Source organism: Oncorhynchus clarkii, chromosome 19 (genome assembly GCF_045791955.1).
Source record: "Oncorhynchus clarkii lewisi isolate Uvic-CL-2024 chromosome 19, UVic_Ocla_1.0, whole genome shotgun sequence".
Classification (NCBI taxonomy): domain Eukaryota; kingdom Metazoa; phylum Chordata; class Actinopteri; order Salmoniformes; family Salmonidae; genus Oncorhynchus; species Oncorhynchus clarkii.
In genome coordinates this window covers 15,354,015-15,375,798 of record NC_092165.1, presented here as the reverse complement: position 1 = coordinate 15,375,798, position 21,784 = coordinate 15,354,015, and the positions used below count along the sequence as shown (strand labels likewise).

General features: G+C 42.5%; 1 protein-coding gene across 2 annotated transcripts; it reads left to right on the top strand.

Moving 5' to 3' along the window:
* Positions 1-831: 831 nt before the first annotated feature.
* On the top strand, positions 832-21,520 carry LOC139374761 (uncharacterized). Of its 2 annotated transcripts, XM_071115891.1 has the most exons (7): positions 832-1,468; positions 4,031-4,161; positions 6,442-6,633; positions 14,466-14,618; positions 15,002-15,113; positions 15,344-15,471; positions 19,259-21,520. In XM_071115891.1, exons 1-7 carry the CDS (start codon positions 1,186-1,188, stop codon positions 20,195-20,197), a joined length of 1,938 nt encoding a protein of 645 aa, XP_070971992.1. In that variant the 5' UTR covers positions 832-1,185; the 3' UTR covers positions 20,198-21,520. The 2 variants fall into 2 exon arrangements, 1 of the variants encoding a protein (XP_070971992.1); XR_011627728.1 differs by lacking the exons at positions 14,466-14,618; positions 15,002-15,113; positions 15,344-15,471; positions 19,259-21,520 and adding an exon at positions 9,347-10,102 and having other exon boundaries at positions 6,442-8,266.
* Positions 21,521-21,784: the final 264 nt, after the last annotated feature.

Sequence of the window (21,784 nt, the reverse complement as noted above, 5' to 3'; positions counted from 1 at the left end):
ATGTATTAATATTTTGTGGAATGTATGATGTAGAAAGGGAGAGTTTATTTGATTAGGGTGGGATTGGGTGGGGGGTTTTTGGAGCAGTGAGGTTTGTAGGGATTTATTTGATTAGAAATCCAGATATGTTTTCGAATACCCATACTAAAATGCTGTATACTAAACTAGTTGAACGTACTAGAGCTTCACCTGTCCACCGGAAGTTGGGGGGGGCTAGCTAGAGAACACCTCACTCTGACCATTTTACTCGCCCTAGTAGAGCTGGTTAGGCCATTTTCATTTTATATCGAGCGTTGGTGACACCGACCATATTCATCCAGTGTTTAGCATTCGTAAATTCATCAGTTATTCTGCGCGAGAATGCTCTGAAATCGGAGTAGTAGTTAATAATACTGTCTGGCAAGTTCGATGTATTAGTGAACAACTAAAGTTGGGTAGATAGCTAACATATCAGTACCTACTGCTCTAATGCTATGCGGTTTGTAAGGATGTAGCTAATCAATTGTCAGCCAACATAGCGTGTAACGTAAGTTATTTTAAAAGTGATTACATTGCTCAACATTTTTTACAATTTGTCATAATTAGTTAAAACAATTCATTTGTTTTCGACTTCGGCTGCAAATTTTCCGCCATTCCCTTCAAATCTGAAAAGGTGAAGCCACGCCCATTTTCGGAAGAACTGCATTATGGGTCCTAAAAGCACGGAAAGAGTCCACTGCATGTGTACTTCGTATTTTGGCGAATTTAGCACGAGTTTCGGGAACTTTTGACATACTAACTATATCCATACTATGACCAGTATACTATATACTCAAATCCCGTCACAAATAGTGCGGTTAGTAGCAGAGTATTCAGCTAAGGTTAAGTGAAGATAATAATTGGAGGGTGGTCTCACACTCCAGTACAGTAGGTGGCGGTGTATGCACCTTTCAGTTAGTTGCGATCCGAAAATACAAATGTAAATAAGTAGTAAACGGAAGTGAATAGTGATCAAGAACAATTTTCACGTTAGCGTTTTTGTTTTGTTATTTAGACAATAATTAACACTCTGGAACTCAATGCGATTCATTTTAACTGCAAACATAATATATTTAACTCGGGTAGTCTTTAATTCGCGTTGAAGACAGGACTTGGTTGATAGATGTTATCTAGGTAACGCTAGCTAGCTGCTAACGTTAGTTAACAATGGCTAACTGTATGGTTTTTCACACTCAAATAGCCTCGATTATGGAGGTGCTAGCGAATGCAGCCGTGGCAGAGATCTGTAAACTCGTAGACGACGACTATGCAGTGTTTCGTTTGGAAATAACTCAAAGCCAGAAAGAAAACAGAGGATTGCGGAGGAAACTACAGCTACTGGAACTGAAGGTGTCACGGGAGCGCGCAGAGAGGACAATACGAGATCGCGTCCTCGCCAGTCGTCCCAGTAGTGTCAAGATCCTCGACCGATACAGAGGAATGGCAAGAGGTACATTTTGTTGAACGCCCGGTTACCTTCTGGACATGTGTTCTGATGTGTTACGCAGAATTGGGTCTTGGTCAGTTTTTGGATAATATACAATACTTACCCTGATTATTAAGCTATCTTGCAATATTTTATTCATGTTTACCTTCATTTGACCAAGTAGGTCAATAAAGAAAAATATACTTTTGCACAGAGACACGCTGGCCATTTTTCCTGAATACCCATACTTGTAAATAGTAGGGTGTTAAGGGTCAAAATTAAACAGTTTCTGGTGTTATACTTTGTATTACATGTTATAGAGAAGCTAATCAAATCAAATGTTATTTGTCACATACACATAGTTAGCAGATGTTAATGCGAGTGTAGCGAAATGCTTCTCAGGAACACAACACTTTATTTCATGAGGATAGGACTTATTATTGCTAAAATATCTTATTTTCCAAGTGATTTTCCAAGGTCAAAGGTTGCGGACTGGTCAAGGTTAATCCCTAGTCCAGGGGTTTCAATTAAGACCAAAACAACCAGGTGTGGGGAATTCCATGCTAATTAGTGAAATTAATTAATCAATTATTTACAAGGGAGTAGCGAAAATACCGCAGACACTCTGCACTCCATGGAATGAGTTTGACACCTGTGCCCTAGTCAATACTGACACCAAATCACTTGTCTGGGTTCTTAATTTCAACACATTTAGTCTATTATCTCAAGATCGGGTGTGTGCAACTCAATATTATGAAGGTGTTCTTAATGTTTTGTAAACACGGTGTATATTATATATTTTTAAGGGATGGATCAGCCTTAATATTGAGGATAGATTGTTGCTTCCATCAATGTAATTGTCTGCATAATTTCCAATCCCCCATATATTTTTTGGGTAAATATATATATGTGCATACATACACATTCATATGCACACTTTTTTAGGATATACCTTTTATTAGTTCCTGCAAACCCTACCACCTTTCCCCCAATTGGAGTAAACTAATAAACAATAGCACTTAGGCTTCTACCTTCAGTTTATACATAATATACACATCTCGCTCTCTCATCAAATATCAGTATATAGGTGCATTAATATGGTACATAGTGCAGCAAGGGTGACTTATATGGTCATAAGTGTACAGTAACAGTGCAAACATGATGAGCAGTAGCAGCATTGGTAACAGGTTATATACATAGAATATGTAGTGTACAGTGCTGAATGCATTAGTATTTAAGAATGTTTACATTACGGAGTAAGATGCCACGCACACCAGGGGTAATAAGAGTACACATAATTGGGATTACATAATCCTGAACAAAAATCAGGTTAACTATTTACCAATTAGTAAGAGTTAGTCTATATAGAACAGTTATGTTCTATTCAGTAGCCTAACTGATTAGGTCTAACTGATTAGGCCTAGAGTGTCAAATAATATGCCCAAACCTGTGCCGTGCCACCTACACACACACACCACACACACAGCCCACACAGACACAAACTTCCCCACCAACACACACACACAGACACACATTTCTCACTAAGTCTGAATTGTAACGCAGAAGGTTGCCCTACAAGTCTACACAGCTTACTTCTAAGGTAGGGCTACACCTGAGTTGGGTTACATTGTAATGTTATGTTTGGTCTTGATGAGTTACTCTAGTGATGGGAGGTTCAACTGCACCGTTTCCAGCAAATAATTAGCCTAGGCTGAGACAGTGAGCTTCCTGCTAGCCACCTGCCTAGCAAGATGGATGGGACACATTTTAAATTCACAGGTATTTAGCTTTTATCGATTGTATGCCTGTAGCCACTGAATTCTGGTAGTTTACACTTTTAAAAAATATTTAAAAAATAAACATCAATCACAAAATTCCCGGCTTGCACAATACAGACTCGGCACAGCAGAGACCAACAGATGCATATCTGTATTCACAGTCATGTGAAATCCATAGATTAGGGCCTAATGAATTCATTTCAATGTACTGCTTTCCTTATATGAACTGTAATTCAGTAAAATCTTTGAAATTGTTGCATTTTGCGTTTTTATATTTCTGTTCAGTATAGACCTTTCACATAGCGTCCATTGTTTGTCTCGTCACATAACATCCTATAAATAGTAGGCATTTTTTGCAGGCAAAAATAGCTGATAATCACATATGGGATGTACTACCAAAATGAATGAATGGCGGAGAACAGAGCATTAGATGAAGCATTGATAGAATGGATGAACCTAGTAAATTGGTATTTGTTGTTTAGGGCATTCATTTAGACTAAACAGTACATTCTTCTAAATAGTATGATTTAGTATACAGTATGCAGTTTAAGTAAGAAGTAGGCAAGCCAGATTTGGGGATGGCCAGTATCAAATTCTAACCAGATTCTTGATTTACAGATTTTCCTATTGTCATACTAAATAAAAAGAATGTGATGCATGGAATATAATCAATAAATAGTATATCAAGAAGTTATGAGAAGTGTTATCTTGCATCCTTGCCAATTGAAAGACAGTGTCAATAGACTACAATATATTGTTGAATATTGACAGTACCTAACCACCTCTTTTCCCCCAATAACTCTTTCAGGTGAAGGACATCTCACCGGAGGCCACAGGAGCTTTGTAAAGCCGGCGGGACACAATACATGGAGAGATGACCAACCCATAGCTGTAGATGAGGGGAGTGGAACCTCAACCCAGCATGTTATCGTGATAGAGGTTAGTGTCATAGTGCCACATTTAGAAATTACAGTACATCAAATGTGACCTGTTTATTTCAGAAAGGGTCCACTCAGCTATTAAAATCAAATAACATTTTACATGCGCCGAATACAACGGGTGTAGGCTTTACCATGAAAATACTAACACAAGAGAGTACAATATGCTAGCATGGAGTTATATACAGGGAGTACCAGTATCAGATCAGTGTGCAGGTACAAGATATTTGAGGTGTAGTATGTACATGAAGGTGGGGTGAAGTGACACAGCATCAGGAGAGATGATAATAATAATAATAAGAGAACAGAGTAGCAGCGGCATATGATAAGTGTAAAATGTTGTCGTTAACTTGGTGTTTGTGTGTGTGAGTGTCAGTTTTAGTTTGAGTGTGTGTATTTACAGTGGGGTCTGAAATGATTGACACCCTTGATAAAGATGAGCAACAATGGCTCTATAAAAATAAAAATAAAAAAATACTGAGCTGTATTGTCTGCAACATTTTTTGGGGGGGAAATTATATTATTTTATACTAATACATTTGCTCAGAGAATCCAGGTAGCATCCACATAAATGTAGAAGTGTTTATAAACATATTATAATCTTATTTACAATGAATGTGACTCCATAATGACAATACATTATTTACCATTAATTTCTATTGGGCACAAAATAATCTGAAACAACCAAAACAAACAGAAAATGCCTCCAGCAAGCAAGTATGTAGGGTCACAAGCTTGATGTAGTAATTGTTTGCTAGGAATATGGGACTAAATACTAAACTTGTGACTACTTTATTTCTATGAATCTTTAGGGGTGTTAATTTTAACCCCTACATTTTTAAGAAAAAAATATTGACTGACTTGTCCAGAAGAATCTAAACGTGACTGCTGCAGTAGAGAGAGAGAGGGAGAGAAATGTATGCATCTGCTCTTTGCTTTTCGCAAAGGTGGCGCATGTAACTTGTTGGTCAAACATAAGTCATCAAAGCGGCAGTAGGTTACAGTAATAGTCTCTCTGTGTGGGGCAAGTTAGGAGTTATCTAATCAATAGAAGATGGAATTAAAATGCTGGAATTAAACATTGAAGGACAAGGATAGGCTACAACGACCAAGAGCCAACGGGTAGGCTGTAATTTATACTCTGAATGGAGTTGGTTTTGTTTGTAACTGTAGGATGAGAGAGCGCATGCAGCCTAGCTAGCTAGCCTAACTAGCTTCTCCCGGTTTGATGCAGGTAGCCACTATGAAATCCTAATGAAAGATAAATAACCTAGCTATGCTAGCTATTAGTTCGGAACGGGTATTTATATTAAAACAAATTTTATGCATATCAGGATGGAAAAGCCCCAGGTCCAATTCGGAAAGGGTCCAACTTTTTAGACCCATGAAGGTCTCTAGTCCCAGGGACCCCAGCTTGGGGATTATTTTGGAGGGGACTATGTTGTTGAACGCTGAGCTGTAGTCTATGAACCACATCCTCACATAGTTATTTCCCATCTTGTTCAGGTGGGAAACGTCAGTGTGAAGTGCAATTGAGATTCTCTCATCTGTGGATCTGTTGGGGCGGTATGTGAATTATAGTGGGTCCAGGTGGTCTGGGATGATGGTGTTTATGTGTGTCATGGCCAGTCTTTTAAAGCACTTCATAATTACAGATGTGAGCGCTACAGGGCGGTAGTTATTTAGGCATGTAACCTTGGAGTTCTTGGGAAAAGAGACAATGGTGGTCTGTTTGAAACATGTTGGGATTACAGACTGAGAAGGTGTTGTATTCCTCGACGCGAGCATGAAAGGTATTTAGCTCTTTTGGAAGTTCTGCACCACTGGGTGTCTCACAGCTGGGTTTCCCTTTGTAATCCATAATCATCTGCGACCCCTGCCACATACGACGAGCACCGGAACCGGTGTAATAGGATTCCACCTTCCTCCTACATTTTCCTTTTGCATGTTTAATGTCTCATCCACGCACATAGCGGGCTTTCTTGTATGTGTCCGTATCCCATCCATGTAAGCAGTAGCGCAAGCCTTTATCCCAGCGCAGATATTGTATGTAATCCATGTTTTTTTTGGTTTGGATACGTTTGTATGGCCACTGTGGAGACGACTCCTGAAGGCTATCAGATGAACTCAGGAACATATTCCACATGTACATATCCAATATCCCAATTTGCTTACATATACATCCTAATTTATCAGCCATAGGGGAGCTTGTGAGACTTCTCCACGACATTGTTATCCGATTCAACTGATGTAGCAATAATAACCTCCTTTCTTGTGTCAGTCTGCAGATGCAGAGGCTGCAGGTCCTGAAGGATCGTCTCTGGTCAAGAAGGAGAGGACTGAAGGAGAGGACCCACTGCACAGCGGAGACATCCAGACTGGAGTAGTGGTTACAGTGGCACCTCCTGTAGCCACGGAGGACCTCACGACTGCCGCCTCGCCCCAGCCCAGGACCGGAAGCAGCATCACGGAGGTCAGTGGAGCGCCGAACGCCGTCCTCAAGTCAGAGACAGACACCGAGACTTTAACTGTAACACACAGGCCATTATACACAAGATCTGACCACAGATCAGACAGACTGGGGCTGCGGAAACTGGGCTGTCCTCCTGCTCCTGGCTCAGAGTATTTACCGGTATTTCACCAGAGCCAGAGGATGGTTCATTCCCGTGGTGATAGTGACGCGTTACACTCTGGCGGTGATGATCCGTCTTGTTCTTACGCTACAGAGATGGACCCAGGCAACATATCCTTGGGTTTAGAGACACAGACTGATCTGTCTAGAGGGTACTGGAATGGGTACAATAGTAGTGTATACTCTGAAGGGTGCCTAGATAAGAAAGGGGAGGTTACAGTGGCAGATGAGGTGACTGTGAAAGTGGAGGACGACGCACCTCTGACATGGAATGTAGAAGGACACTCACAAGGCAGAGATTTCTTAGATTACAGAGGAATCTTAGAGACAAATCAAATTGTCGCCACCAACTCCCCTTTACACGCTTTCAGGGATCACGACCCAGTGTCCACATCAATGGCACCTTCCGATTCACATGGCTGTGTCCTTTTCGATCAGGTATTGAACTCAGAGGACCAAAGGGCCAAGGCGTGGGGAGGGGGACCAACTTCAGTCAATAGTAAAGATAAACGGTTCCTCTGCATGTTCTGTAACAAAGGCTTCAGCTGCCCCCAGAAGGTGGAGATCCACCAGAGGGTCCACACAGGGGTGAAACCCTTCAGCTGCCCCCAATGTGAGAAGAGGTTTTCCCAGTCTGGTGACCTGAAGAGACATCAGAGGGTCCACACGGGGGAGAAACCCTTCAGCTGCCCCCAGTGTGAGAAGAGGTTCTCTCTGGCTGGCAACCTGAAGATGCACCTGAAGGTCCACAAGGGAGAGAGACCGTTTGCCTGTACACACTGCGGGAAGAGGTTCTCAGAGAGGAGCTACCTCAGGCTACACCAGCAGAAAAAACATTCTACTCTATAACATAGAAAGTAACCATTCCACTCGATAGCTTCTGACATTTAGATCAAACCCTGCATAAAGACAAAGATATTTGTTTTTAAAGATCCACAGATGCAATTGGAATAACGAGAGTAACAGATTTCAGTGTTTACTATTCCTGGGTAGAATATTGCATACAGACGTTGTGTGATGTATAAGGCATACACTGAGTGTACGAAACATTAGGAACAGCCTCAATTCACTTTTCCCATTGACCCTCAATGGCACACATACACAATCCATGTCTCAAGGCTTAAAAATCCTTCTTTGACCTGTCTCCTCCCCTTCATCAACACTGATTGATGTGTATTTAACAAGTAAGGAGTCATATCTTTCACCTGGTCAGTCGGTCAAGGAAAGAATGAGTATTCGTAATGTTTTGTACATAGTATATAAGCTTAAAAAGACTGTTACATATTTGTACTCTGTGTTTGTACTCTGCTACATGATGTTCACAAATGCCTCTTTCATTACTACCGTTCAACTACTTAATCCCCCCCCCCAGATACTTTTAATGACAAAATGAGTGGAGTGTATCAAGTTAGCTGAGACATTACATTTACGTAATTTAGCAGATGCTCTTATCCAGAGCGACTTAGAATTGATTGTGGACTTCAGGAAACAGCAGAGGGAACACCCCCCTATCCACATCGATGGAACAGTAGTGGAGAGGGTAGCAAGTTTTAAGTTCCTCGGCATACACATCACAGACAAACTGAATTGGTCCACTCACACAGACAGCATCGTGAAGAAGGCCCAGCAGCGCCTCTTCAACCTCAGGAGGCTGAAGAAATTCGGCTTGTCACCAAAAGCACTCACAAACTTCTACAGATGCACAATCGAGAGCATCCTGGCGGGCTGTATCACCGCCTGGTATGGCAACTGCACCGCCCTCAACCGTAAGGCTCTCCAGAGGGTAGTGAGGTCTGCACAACGCATCACCGGGGGCAAACTACCTGCCCTCCAGGACACCTACACCACCCGATGTCACAGGAAGGCCATAAAGATCATCAAGGACATCAACCACCCGAGCCACTGCCTGTTCACCCCGCTATCATCCAGAAGGCGAGGTCAGTACAGGTGCATCAAAGCTGGGACCGAGAGACTGAAAAACAGCTTCTATCTCAAGGCCATCAGACTGTTAAACAGCCACCACTAACACTGAGTGGCTGCTGCCAACACACTGACACTGACTCAACTCCAGCCACTTTAATAATGGGAATTGATGGGAAATGATGTAAATATATCACTAGCCACTTTAAACAATGCTACCTTATATAAATGTTACTTACCCTACATTATTCATCTCATACGCATACGTATATACTGTACTCTATATCATCGACGGTATCCTTATGTAATACATGTATCACTAGCCACTTTATACTATACTATGCCACTTTGTTTACATACTCATCTCATTTGTACATACTGTACCCGATACCATCTACTGTATCTTGCCTATGCTGCTCTGTACCATCACTCATTCATATATCCTTATGTACATATTCTTTATCCCCTTACACTGTGTACAAGACAGTAGTTTTGGAATTGTTAGTTAGATTACTTGTTATTACTGCATTGTCGGAACTAGAAGCACAAGCATTTCGCTACACTCGCATTAACATCTGCTAACCATGTGTATGTGACAAATAAAATTTGATTGATTTGATTTGATTTGATTTAGTTAATTCATCTTAAGATGGCTGGGTGAGAACCACATATCAAAGTCGTAGTAAATCAGAGCTCGACATTAAGGGGGAATTGCACCCGCAGATTTCGCCTCGCTCTTTGGCTTGCTCCCCAAGAAATGCTGGCGGCCATGACAGAAGCCGAATGTAAGTTGGCTTGGGGTGTATATTTATGTGGGTGTTTCTTGGGTGTGTCCTTGCTACAACCACGACACATCAATCTGTCAGAACCTTGCCTGCAGGTCCCCTCCCTCTCAGTCACAACAAACAAACCAATCTCCTGCTTGTTGAGTTCAATAACTACAGGCAGATGGCAGGTGTATAGTGGGATGCCGACGGAAGCTTTGAATAGGTCAGTAGCCTACAGTGTAAAAAATAAAAAATAACAACACGACAATAATGTGATTGCTAAACTTATGCAAATATTCTAAACTAAGTATCTTGATAACTTTCAAATGTAGTAACGGGTCCATGTTGAATAACCAATCCTTTACATAATACCGTAGAAGCAGTGTTCTGCTAATATAACAGTGTGAACCTTTGACCTTTTTCATTGTCATTCCCAGCCAATACTGATACTCTGCCTATCTGCATTTTGTCTGGTGGTAATGGGGCTGCCTTGGCAAACATATCAGTGGTCATACCTTTCTGTGTGGTGTCCCGTATACAACAGGAGTTCCCTGATCCTTGTGCAGAATACAGAGGCTCTCTCCCTCCCCATATTGACTCATACCATTTAATTCAATAATTAAAAAAAGACTATACAAGTAAAAGTTGTCTAGTAACATTTTTATGCCGAGTGCCATGTTTCTCTCCATTCAGAGATGTCAGTATCAAGCCTGTCTGTAGGTCAGGACTCCAGCACATCATCTTGCAAGTCTCCAAGTGCTGGCTCCATAGATGCATCTGTGAACATATACACAGTCACTGTTCTATTACCAATGGCCGTTAGGATAGGTGATATCTGACACACACAGGTACTACGTCGAAGTTTGAACAGGTCAGACTAAAATACCTAATTCTTGTCTACCCGTCGACAATCGTTGTTGAGCAAACGAGGTGAGGCTGGAGGTGTGGTCTTTGCCAGCGTAGATCAGCTCCTGGACCCTCATCAAAATACTGGTCGGTCACATACAAACCACAGGAGTTTGGTGGCACCTTAATTGGAGAGGACGTGTTCATGGTAACAGCTGGAGCGGAATCAGTGGAATGGTATCAAATACATCCATGCGTTTGATGCAATTCCATTTGCGCCGTTCCAGCCATTATTTTGAGTTGTCCTCCACTCAGCAGCCTCCACTGACACAAACACACGCAGAGCACTGATTGCATTATCAATGGAGGTTATGATTAGCACGGTGGAACCAACCCGATCGCTGTGTTCACCTTTCTATTTCACTTCAGATATCATGATATGTGAAGTGAGATAGAAAGGTAAACGCAGCGATCAGGCTGGTTCCACCATGCTAGGTTGTGATGGTGAATTGGGGGGATCTCAAAACTGTTGACCTTTTTGACCAGGTTAAATTTGACCAACCTGATTCAAGTGTCCTCCCTGTTCCGTTTTTATAGGAATGCTCACAGCGAGGGAATGTCTGCGTGATGCTGAGGGTCCCCTTGCTGGTCTTCTCTGTGTTGGATGTTCGGCTGCAAACTGGACATTTCTCAAACAACTGCAGCAGGCGATCTTTATAAACAGTTTACTTCCTCATGTTATGAGGTGGTGTTGACCGGGAGGGCCTGTGACAGGGTGATACGATAGACAATTGCATTTTCTTATAAAGAAATGAGAATGCTTTTGATCATTCACTTCACAACCAAAATGATCTACTACTTGTATTTGCTTGGCTGGGTAATTACTAGTTTATCAAACCGGGTATTTTTGGTTTACAACTTTTTATATAACACACATTACCACTTGTTGATGAAGCTGTCTGTGTCACAAGGGTAGTTAACTTGGGTCAAGCTAATTCTAGGTCGTTGCCACAGTCAGAAACCCAGCCTATTTCTACAATTTACCTTTACCACAATGCTAAACTATTGCCTAACCATAATCTTAAATTAAGAACAAACAGGGAAAAGATTTAACATTTTAAATTAATTTTTAAGATGAGGTTCCAAACTCCGTTTTAGACGAGACTGACTTTATGATCAAAATGATCCTACTTCCACTGTAGTCAATTTTGACACAATAATAAATGTTTCTGACTCATATCAATACCACACAGGCTGTTTTCAAAGGGATTAGTTGCTTTTTAGGGGCAGTTGCTCTTTAACGCTTGTTCTCATCTGGGAAAAGTAAAAGAAACAGAATATAATAGAATATAGATTTAAGATGTCCAAATGGACAAGTAAACAAAACAATCACACACAAATCAAAGAATCAAACAACTACTCCGATCTGAATTGGATCAGTGCTGAATGTCGTGAGCAAATAAGTATTTAATTCCTTTGTTATGGCAAGCCTAAATAAGTTCATGAGTACATAATAAAGTCACATAATAAATTGCATGGACTCACTCTGTGTACAATGACAGTGTTTAACATGACTACCTCATCGCTGTACCCCACAGATAGAATTATCATCAAGGTCCCTCAGTTGAGCAGTGAATTTCAAACACCGACTCAACCACAAAGACCAGGGATGTTTACCAATACCTCGCAAAGAAGGGCACCTATTGGTAGATGGGTAAAAAATAAAAAGCAGACATTGAATATCGCTTTGAGCATGATGTTATTAATTACACTTTGGATGGTGTACACCCAGTACATCCAGTTACTACAAAGATACAGGCATCCTTCCGAACTCAGTTGCCGGAGAGGAAGGAAAACACTCAGGGATTTCACCATCAGGCCAATTACAGAGTTTAATGGCTGCGATCAATGGAAAACTGGGGATGGATCAACACCATTGTAGTTACTCCACAATACTAACCTAATTGACAGAGTGAAAAGAAGGAAGCCTGTACAGACTAAAAATATTCCAAATCATGCATCTTGTTTGCAACAAGGCACTAAAGTAACCCTGCAAAAAAAATTGCTAAAGCAATTAACTTTTTGTCCTGAATACAAAGTGTTGTGTTTGAGGAAAATCAACACATTACTGAGTATCACTGTTATGGGGATGCTTGTAATCGTGAAGGACTGGGGAGTTTCGGAATAAAAAGAAACGGAATGGAGCTAACCACAGGCACAATCCTAGAGTAAAACCTGGTTCAGTCTGCTTTCCACCAGCCCCTGGGAGAAGAATTCACCTTTCAGCAGGACAATAACCTGAAACACAAGGCCAAATCTACACTGGGGTTGCTTACCAAGAAGACTGTGAATGTTTCTCAGTGGCCGAGTTACTGTAGTTTTGACTTAATAATAGGGCATGACCTGAAAATGGTTGTCTTGCAGTGATCAACAATCAATTTGACGGAGCTTAAAGAATTTTGAAAAGAATAATGGGCAAATGTTGCAAAATCCAGATGTGGAAAGCTCTTAGAGACTTACCCAGAAAGACTCAGCTGTAATCTCTGCCAAAGGTGCTTCTAACATGTATTGACTCAGGGGTGTGAATAGCTATGTAAATGAGATGTAATTTTCAATAAATATGCAAAAATGTCTAAATACATGTTTTCACTTTTCTCTTTCGCACTCATTATGGGGTATGATGTGTGAGAGAATCTATTTAATCCGTTGTAACACAACAAAATGTGGAATAAGTCAAGAGGTATGAATACTTTCTGAAAGCACCGTATCTCTTGATCTGTTTGACATACACCCAGCAGTCATACGAGACAGAACTTACTCACCAAGAAGTCACCAAGCGCTTGCTCTCTCTCTCAAGACTGATTGGCGAGGTCGTGTGGAGAGCTCTGTCCTTTTTCTTTCACTTATTTCTTATTTATATTTTAACGGTGGAGGGCTAAAACATTGTGGATCAGTGCCAGGGGATTCACTTAACATTCTTTGAAGAGGAAGGGTTTTAGACGTTTTCGAAAGAGGAGCATGTCCTCTTCTGTCCTAGCTTCAGGGGGAAGCTTATTCCACCAATAGGGTGCCAGGACAGAGAAGAGTTTTGACTGGGCTGAACGGCAGCTGACCCCCCCCCCCCCCCCCATCGGGGTGGGATGGCCAAGAGACCAGAGGTGGTGGAGTGCTCGGGTCGGGGTGTAGGGTTTGAGCATAGCCTGAAGGTAGGGAGGGGCAATTTGCCTTGCTGCTCCGTAGGCAAGTACCATGGTATTTTAGTGGATGCGAGCTTCGACTGAAAGCCAGTGGAGTGTGCGGAGGAGCGGGGTGACATGGGAGAACTTGGGAAGTTGCGGCGTTCTAGATAAGTTGCAGGGGTTTGATGGCACAGGAGGGGAGCCCATCCAACAGAGATTTGCAGTCGTGTAAACAGGAGATGACCACAGCCTGGATTAGGACCTGCGCAGCTTCCTTTGTGTTGGGTCGTACTTTACAGATGTTGTAGAGCATGAACCTGCAGGAGCGAGTCATTGCTTTGATATTCTTTGCACTCTGAGAGAGGGACACCGTGGAGTTGTCAACCGTGATGGAGAGGTATTGGAGCTGGCAGGCCTTCCCCTGGAGTATAAGCAGCTCCGTCTTGTCGAGGTTGAACTTGAGGGGGTGGGCCGACATCCAAGATAAGATGTCTGCCAGGCACGCAGAGAAACGTGTATGGTGTATTTAGAACTTGTTTCTGTTTAATAAACACAAAATGGGACTGTTCATTCTGACTTTCATTGAGACTCTCTTTAGTATACATCACCTCTGATCTCGACCTATTCTGCATAAACCTGACAGGGCTTTATAACCATCATACACTTACTAAATATACCCACACACTAACAAACACCTACTGTACACGTCAAAATAGTTTAGTCAGGTTTGTCTGATGACTTTTGACTTAGCTGATCATAGCTGACTTGTTTTTACCCACAACATATTCATGTCCACCATGATGGGTTTAACAACAATGAAGTCATTCTCTAACTACATTATAAGACTCAAACATAGTGGGGATGGGTAAACACTCCATGTTGAAAATGTGTTAATTATCTGTGTGTGTGTGTACCTGAGGGAGTGTATGTCTGTGTAATCTGTATCACCTCTCTCTTCCAGGAGGAGGAGGGTCCAGAGGTGCTGCTGGTGAAGGAGGAGGGTCTGGGGATCCCTGAGGGGAACATGGTCATGGACGACAACCAGACTACACCTCCTCCTGAACCCACAGAGGAACCAGCTGAGCAGCACAGGACCACACACAGTCTCACTGAGGTGAGCCCACTGTGAACTACTGTCTGAATGGTATTAGGTCAGGTCCCGTATCCACAAAGCCTCTCAGAGTAGGAGTGCTGATCTAGGATCAGTTTAAACCCTTTAGATAATAATGAGTAAGACTATAGACAGGTGGGGACCTGATCCTTGATAGGTACTCTTACTTTAAGGCTCTTAATTTTGTCTTAAGTGTGGGACCATGCCTTTGAATGACCAAACCATTGTGTTAAATAATCAAGTTATTAGCACATAGTATCAAATCAACTAACAAGTTTGCATAGTATTCATAGCAATCCCTCATTGCCCAATCAGAAGATGCTCCATAGCAGGGTGCTCATATCAGATTCTGGATCCAACATCCTCTCACTCTGTATCTCTTACAGTCAGTAGACATGGAGGATGGGAAGCCTGATCTGCTGCTGGTCAAAGAGGAGACAATAGAAGACGAACCAGAGAGCATTGACCTGCTGAGTGGACTAAAGATGGGGGAGCAAGGTAAGGGAGAAATACATATAGCCTCCATACAGTAATAGATCTAGTGATCTAGGAATAGTGATGCACCTGGCTATTATTCTTGTCTTCATTCATAAAATGAAATCAATACAACTTATGTGTACATAGAAAAACACACATTATAATGTATGAACTTGACCAGGTAATTGACAGACAATTGATGTAGAGTTATTTTCCATGTTTTTAGTCTATTTTCTAACCTCTTCCTCTAGATGGTTGGCCAGAGGCTAACAGAGGGGACTGGGCAGTCATCTTGAATTCCCAGACCCAGACGGGTGCAGCCAAGGGCCCGGGGGATGACATCACTGAGCAGGGCAGAACCAGAGGTGACATAGTGGAGGTCAGTGGATGGGACAGCATCCTCAACTCTGGGCTGGGGAACAATTTAGTCTCCATGACAACAGACTGGCTGAGACCAGAGTGAGGCATAGATTTGGCCTGTGGGGACAAGGAGGTGTTGGTATGCGGCGGGAGAGAACAGACACAGACTCAGCTAGCGATTCTCCGTCCTGCTCTTATAGTTGTGATTGAGAGACTGATGGCGCCTCAGGTTAACCCCCTAACAGGTGCTGCCTTAAGTCTGCCTTCTATAGGATCTATCAACTGGAACATGGACCCTGCAACAACACAGACACTCCCTGGTTAGGCTGCCAACTATGCCAGGCCAGTTTTTCACACTCGTCCAACCTGAAGAGGCACCTGGAAGTCCACACAAGAGAAACCCTTAGGCTGCCCCAGTGTGAGGAATGGTTTTCCCATCAGCACGACCAGCTGAAAATGCACCTGAAGGTCCACACAAGAGAGAGGCCGTTCGCTTGTAGGTACTGCACGTTTTCAGAGGAGCCTCACTATATATACAAAAGTATGTGGACACCTATTCAAATTAGTGGATTAGGCTATTTCAGCCACATCCGTTATGACAGGTGTATAAAATCAAGCACACAGCCATTCAACCTCCATAGACAAACATTGGCAGTAGAATGGCCTTACGTAAGAGCTCAGTGACTTTCAACGTGGCACTGTCATAAGATGCCACCTTTCCAAAATGTCAATTCGTCAAATGTCTGCCCTGCTAGAGCTGCCCCAGTAAACTGTAAGCCCTGTTATTGTGAAGTGTAAACGTCTAGGCTCAGCAGCGAAGTAGTAGTAGGCCACACAAGTTCACAGAACGAGGCCATCGAGTGCTGAAGCGCATAAAAATCATCTGTCCTCAGTTGCAACACTCACTACCGAGTTTCAAACTGCCTCTGGAAGCAACGTCAGCACAAGAACTGTTCCATCGAGGGCTTGATGAAATGGGTTTCCATTTCCGAGCAGCCGCACACAATTCTAAGATCACCATGCACAATGCCAAACGTCTGCTGGAGTCGTGTAAAGCTTGCCGCCATTGGACTCTGGAGCAGTGGAAACGCGTTCTCTGCAGTGATGAATCACACTTACCATCTGGCAGTCCGATGGACGAATCTGGGTTTGGTGGATGCCAGGAGAAAGCTTCCTGCACCAATGCATAGTGGCAACTGTAAAGTTTGGTGGAGGAGGAATAATGGTCTGGAGCTGTTTTTCATGGTTCGGGCTAGGCCCCTTAGTTCCAGTGAAGGGAAATCTTAACGCTACAGCATACAATGATGACATTCTAGACTTTGCGGCAACAGTTTGGGGCCCTTTCCTGTCCCAGCAGGACAGTGCCCCCGTGCACAAAGCGAGGTCCATACAGAAATGTTTTGTCGATCGGTATGGAAGAACTTGACTGGCCTGCACAGAGCCATGACCTCAACCCCAGCGAACACCTTTGGGATGAATTGGAACGCTGACTGCGAGCCAGGCCTAATCGCCCAACATCAGTGCCTGACCTCACTAATGCTCTTGTGGTTGAATGGTAGCAAGTCCTTGCAGCAATGTTCCACATCTAGTGGAAAGCCTTCCCAGAGGAGGTTGTTATAGCAGCAAAGGGGGGACCAACTCCATATTAGTGCCCTTGATTTCGGAATGAGATGTACCTCTGGATACACCAGCAAAAATGCACACGGCCCATCTATAGAGTATAGTGATACAGTGCCTTGCGAAAGTATTCGGCCCCCTTGAACTTTGCGACCTTTTGCCACATTTCAGGCTTCAAACATAAAGATATAAAACTGTATTTTTTTGTGAAGAATCAACAACAAGTGGGACACAATCATGAAGTGGAACGACATTTATTGGATATTTCAAACTTTTTTATCAAATCAAAAACTGAAAAATGGGGCGTACAAAATTATTCAGCCCCTTTACTTTCAGTGCAGCAAACTCTCTCCAGAAGTTCAGTGAGGATCTCTGAATGATCCAATGTTGACCTAAATGACTAATGATGATAAATACAATCCACCTGTGTGTAATCAAGTCTCCGTATAAATGCACCTGCACTGTGATAGTCTCAGAGGTCCGTTAAAAGCGCAGAGAGCATCATGAAGAACAAGGAACACACCAGGCAGGTCCGAGATACTGTTGTGAAGAAGTTTAAAGCCGGATTTGGATACAAAAAGATTTCCCAAGCTTTAAACATCCCAAGGAGCACTGTGCAAGCGATAATATTGAAATGGAAGGAGTATCAGACCACTGCAAATCTACCAAGACCTGGCCATCCCTCTAAACTTTCAGCTCATACAAGGAGAAGACTGATCAGAGATGCAGCCAAGAGGCCCATGATCACTCTGGATGAACTGCAGAGATCTACAGCTGAGGTGGGAGACTCTGTCCATAGGACAACAATCAGTCGTATATTGCACAAATCTGGCCTTTATGGAAGAGTGGCAAGAAGAAAGCCATTTCTTAAAGATATCCATAAAAAGTGTTGCTTGATGGGAAGATGGATGGAGCCAAATACAGGACCATTCTGGAAGAAAACCTGATGGAGTCTGCAAAAGACCTGAGACTGGGACGGAGATTTGTCTTCCAACAAGACAATGATCCAAAACATAAAGCAAAATCTACAATGGAATGGTTCAAAAATAAACATATCCAGGTGTTAGAATGGCCAAGTCAAAGTCCAGACCTGAATCCAGTCGAGAATCTGTGGAAAGAACTGAAAACTGCTGTTCACAAATGCTCTCCATCCAACCTCACTGAGCTCGAGCTGTTTTGCAAGGAGGAATGGGAAAAAATGTCAGTCTCTCGATGTGCAAAACTGATAAAGACATAACCCAAGCGACTTACAGCTGTTATCGCAGCAAAAGGTGGCGCTACAAAGTATTAACTTAAGGGGGCTGAATAATTTTGCACGCCCAATTTTTCAGTTTTTGATTTGTTAAAAAAGTTTGAAATATCCAATACATGTCGTTCCACTTCATGATTGTGTCCCACTTGTTGTTGATTCTTCACAAAAAAATACAGTTTTATATCTTTATGTTTGAAGCCTGAAATGTGGCAAAAGGTCGCAAAGTTCAAGGGGGCCGAATACTTTCGCAAGGCACTGTATGTAAAGTAGGTGAATTGAGGAAAGAATGAGTATGATGAAGCAGAGTAGATGATGTAGTGATGGTTGGTGTGATGCTGTCTGTAAAAATTCTACACTATTGAAAAGTGACAACCCTGACCTATTGTTTGATGCTGGTGTTTTATAATGAGGAAATTATAGTGCCTTAATTTGTGTTTACTTGACATGAAGATGTGTGTAATGTTGAACCTTTCCCAAAGTATTCTAAATTTAATTTGATCAAAGTGAGGGTACCAGATTTACAGAAAAAGTCAAGCGTTACCATAGTGAGAAAAGTTATTATTTTTGTCACGTATCGTTTTTTGTGCAATAATAGTACTGTACTTCACGTTAAGTGAGTGTATGAACCTTTTTTTTTAAATTAAATACAAAATTGACTCTGTGCTGACTGACTTGGTTATTTTTGTATTATTACAGGGACTGAGTTTCTCTTATCAGTCGAACCAAAACGTTAAACTTATTTATTGAATAAATGCATATAGACAGTTTTTTTTATAAACTCCAATGGCTCCATACTGTTAGGTGCTTGTATCAGTGTCAGAGACGGATTTGACTGTGGTTAACGTTTGATAATTATCATGTCATCTTTCTGTGTGTACAGCGAAGAGTTTATTTAATAAACATTTTCTATGCACTTCTGTACAATTTGTATTCACAGTCTGCAGTCCATGAAGACCTGAGGAAATCTGGTGTTGCTGGCAGGAGAGACTGGGCCTCTGAGGTGGCTGGTCACAAACCTTGGCTCCTGATCAGGACCCTGACTCAGAAGCCATCGCTCTTCCTTCCTGAGTCGGAACGGGGACCGAATCGCGAGGGGCTGCGACTCCACCAATACACAGAACACAATCAGTGGACAGGTGGACTGAACAACAGTCCTGGTGGTCATCAGAGAGACAGAGGCTCCAGTCAGGGATCCAGTCTGCAGCCCAGACCCTTCTCTTCACAGTCTCAGTGCAGGGATGAAGCAGGGCCTGGGGATGATAGAGATAGACCCTCCTGTTCCTATGATATAAACACCACAGTATCCATGATGAACAGAGCAGGTCACCCTGAGCTTCAGCCTTTACAGACAGTGGTGGGAGACCCCCCTGGTGATAGTCTAGCAGCAAGTCTGTCTTCTCCTTCAGGGTCTCGGCTAATGCCTGTTGACTGGGTTCATAGAAGTCCTGGACCTGTGTCTAGCCTTCCTCAGCTACCTCATGGTTACCCCACCAATACAGACAGGGTCAGGATGGGCTTTCACCACAAGAGGTACCTAGCCTATAACACAGCACACAATCCAAACAACACCCAAACAATGGCTAGAGGTCAAGGAGGGAGCTCAAACACTAACCACCTGAGGGTGGTGGCTCCTGCTTCTACCTCCTCTGGTGTCATTGGATCACAACGTGGGAGGCCTAGCGAAAGCACAGACGAAGAAAAGCCATACACCTGCCCCACATGTGGGAAACGCTTTGCTAAGGCGACCTATGTGAAGAAGCACCAGACCATTCACATCAAGGAGAAGCCCTTCAAGTGCAAATTATGTTACAAGAGCTTCTCCTTCCTGAGTTACCTTATCAGACATAGGAGTGTCCACAACAGGGAGAAATCATAGCATTGTGTCCTGAGATGTACACAGGGGATATCTGGAAACAATTATTTAGCTGAAATATTATATTTCACATGTGAAATGTCCTGGAGTTTTAGGGGGATTACCAAGTCCCTCAGTTGAGCATCTGGGTAAACTCACATTCTCACATGATACAGACTTGTTGTTTGGTGTGCTGGCATAGCCAAAACACTGCCATGTTACTGAAGTGTAACACTGTATTCCCCCTCTAAATTTGGTTTTGCTTATGTTCTATTCATAATAAATATGTCCCTCTTTTTTTTTCTTTTTTCTAACTGTTATAATCCCCCCCCCCCCCCTACACACTCACACGCACACACACAATCAGGTTGTACCTGTCCTTTATTTACTTAAAAGGTGATCAAAATACACCCTCTTTTTATAACACCTTTATAACAAGCCAGGTCGGTTGAGATGAAGAGGTCCCAAAACAACCTCTACTGTGTCCCTTTCCCCTATAGCCCTCCCATGGCACTGGGTAGAAGGTAGGATTTGTCCTTAATCAGATATCTGTCATCCTCCCCTCTATCAACTTTCATCTCCCATGTCTTTTATGTGTACTATTGTTATGCATCTTCCATGGTTGTAGCAAACATTGCCCCTCAATAATTGACTTCCTCAGCCACACAAGTCATTGCCTGACGAATCAAACTGAATTGTTCCGATGCTCTATCATTCGCTACGTGCTTCAGTCTGAGACTGCCATCATTGAGGTTGTTTGTGGTGACGTCAAAATGAGGGGTGTTTTACAAAACAAAGTCATCAGCGATTGGATCATTTCTAACCAGTCAGTGTCAAAGACAATGATGAATTTTCAAAACGCAGCCTTACCCAATGTGTGTTCTGGCTTTGGCCCAACCCATCAGTTTCTGGGGCCAATCAGAACAGTTAGAATGTGTTTGAATGAGTCTACTCAGATCCAGACTCATTGCGGAGCGTTTGGCATAGCGTTTGGGTAGCCAGGCAAAACAAGTCACACTCAAAGTTAGCTGTATTTATACTGACGTACGTCACCATGTTAATAGCCTGAAGGCTTCAGGTCTTGTGATGACTGGGGTAAAATATTAAACATGAACGAATGCAACCCTGTACATGAGATTTGCAGAGTGACTGGATGGCTCTTCAAACTGTCCAGGAGGGTAATTAACCACACGCCCCTCATTAACCCTTTGTTAACTTGTCATTTGAAATTGGTTTGCGTAAACTGTTTTCAGAGACAGGAATCCTAGGCTCGAAGAAGGACAGTTGAATAGGTACCTTGCTGAGGTGATGTAGATGGAATAAAGTAATACAATTTTTGTTCTACTATGTTCTTGCTAACACACTGTTATTTCTAAACAATTCTGCTCTGAGCTTGAAATATACTGTGGTTATCATGAGGAGGATTTTAAAATTTATTATTAGGACCCCCATTAGCCAACACCAATGGCGAAAGCTAGTCTTACCGGGGGGTGTGTTTGTGTGTGTGTGTTAATCAGTTACACACGTCAATACATCCACACAACAGGTAGGTGACATGGGGGGGAGGCGTTGTGTCGTGAGGTGTTGATTTATTTGTTTTTTGCTAACCAG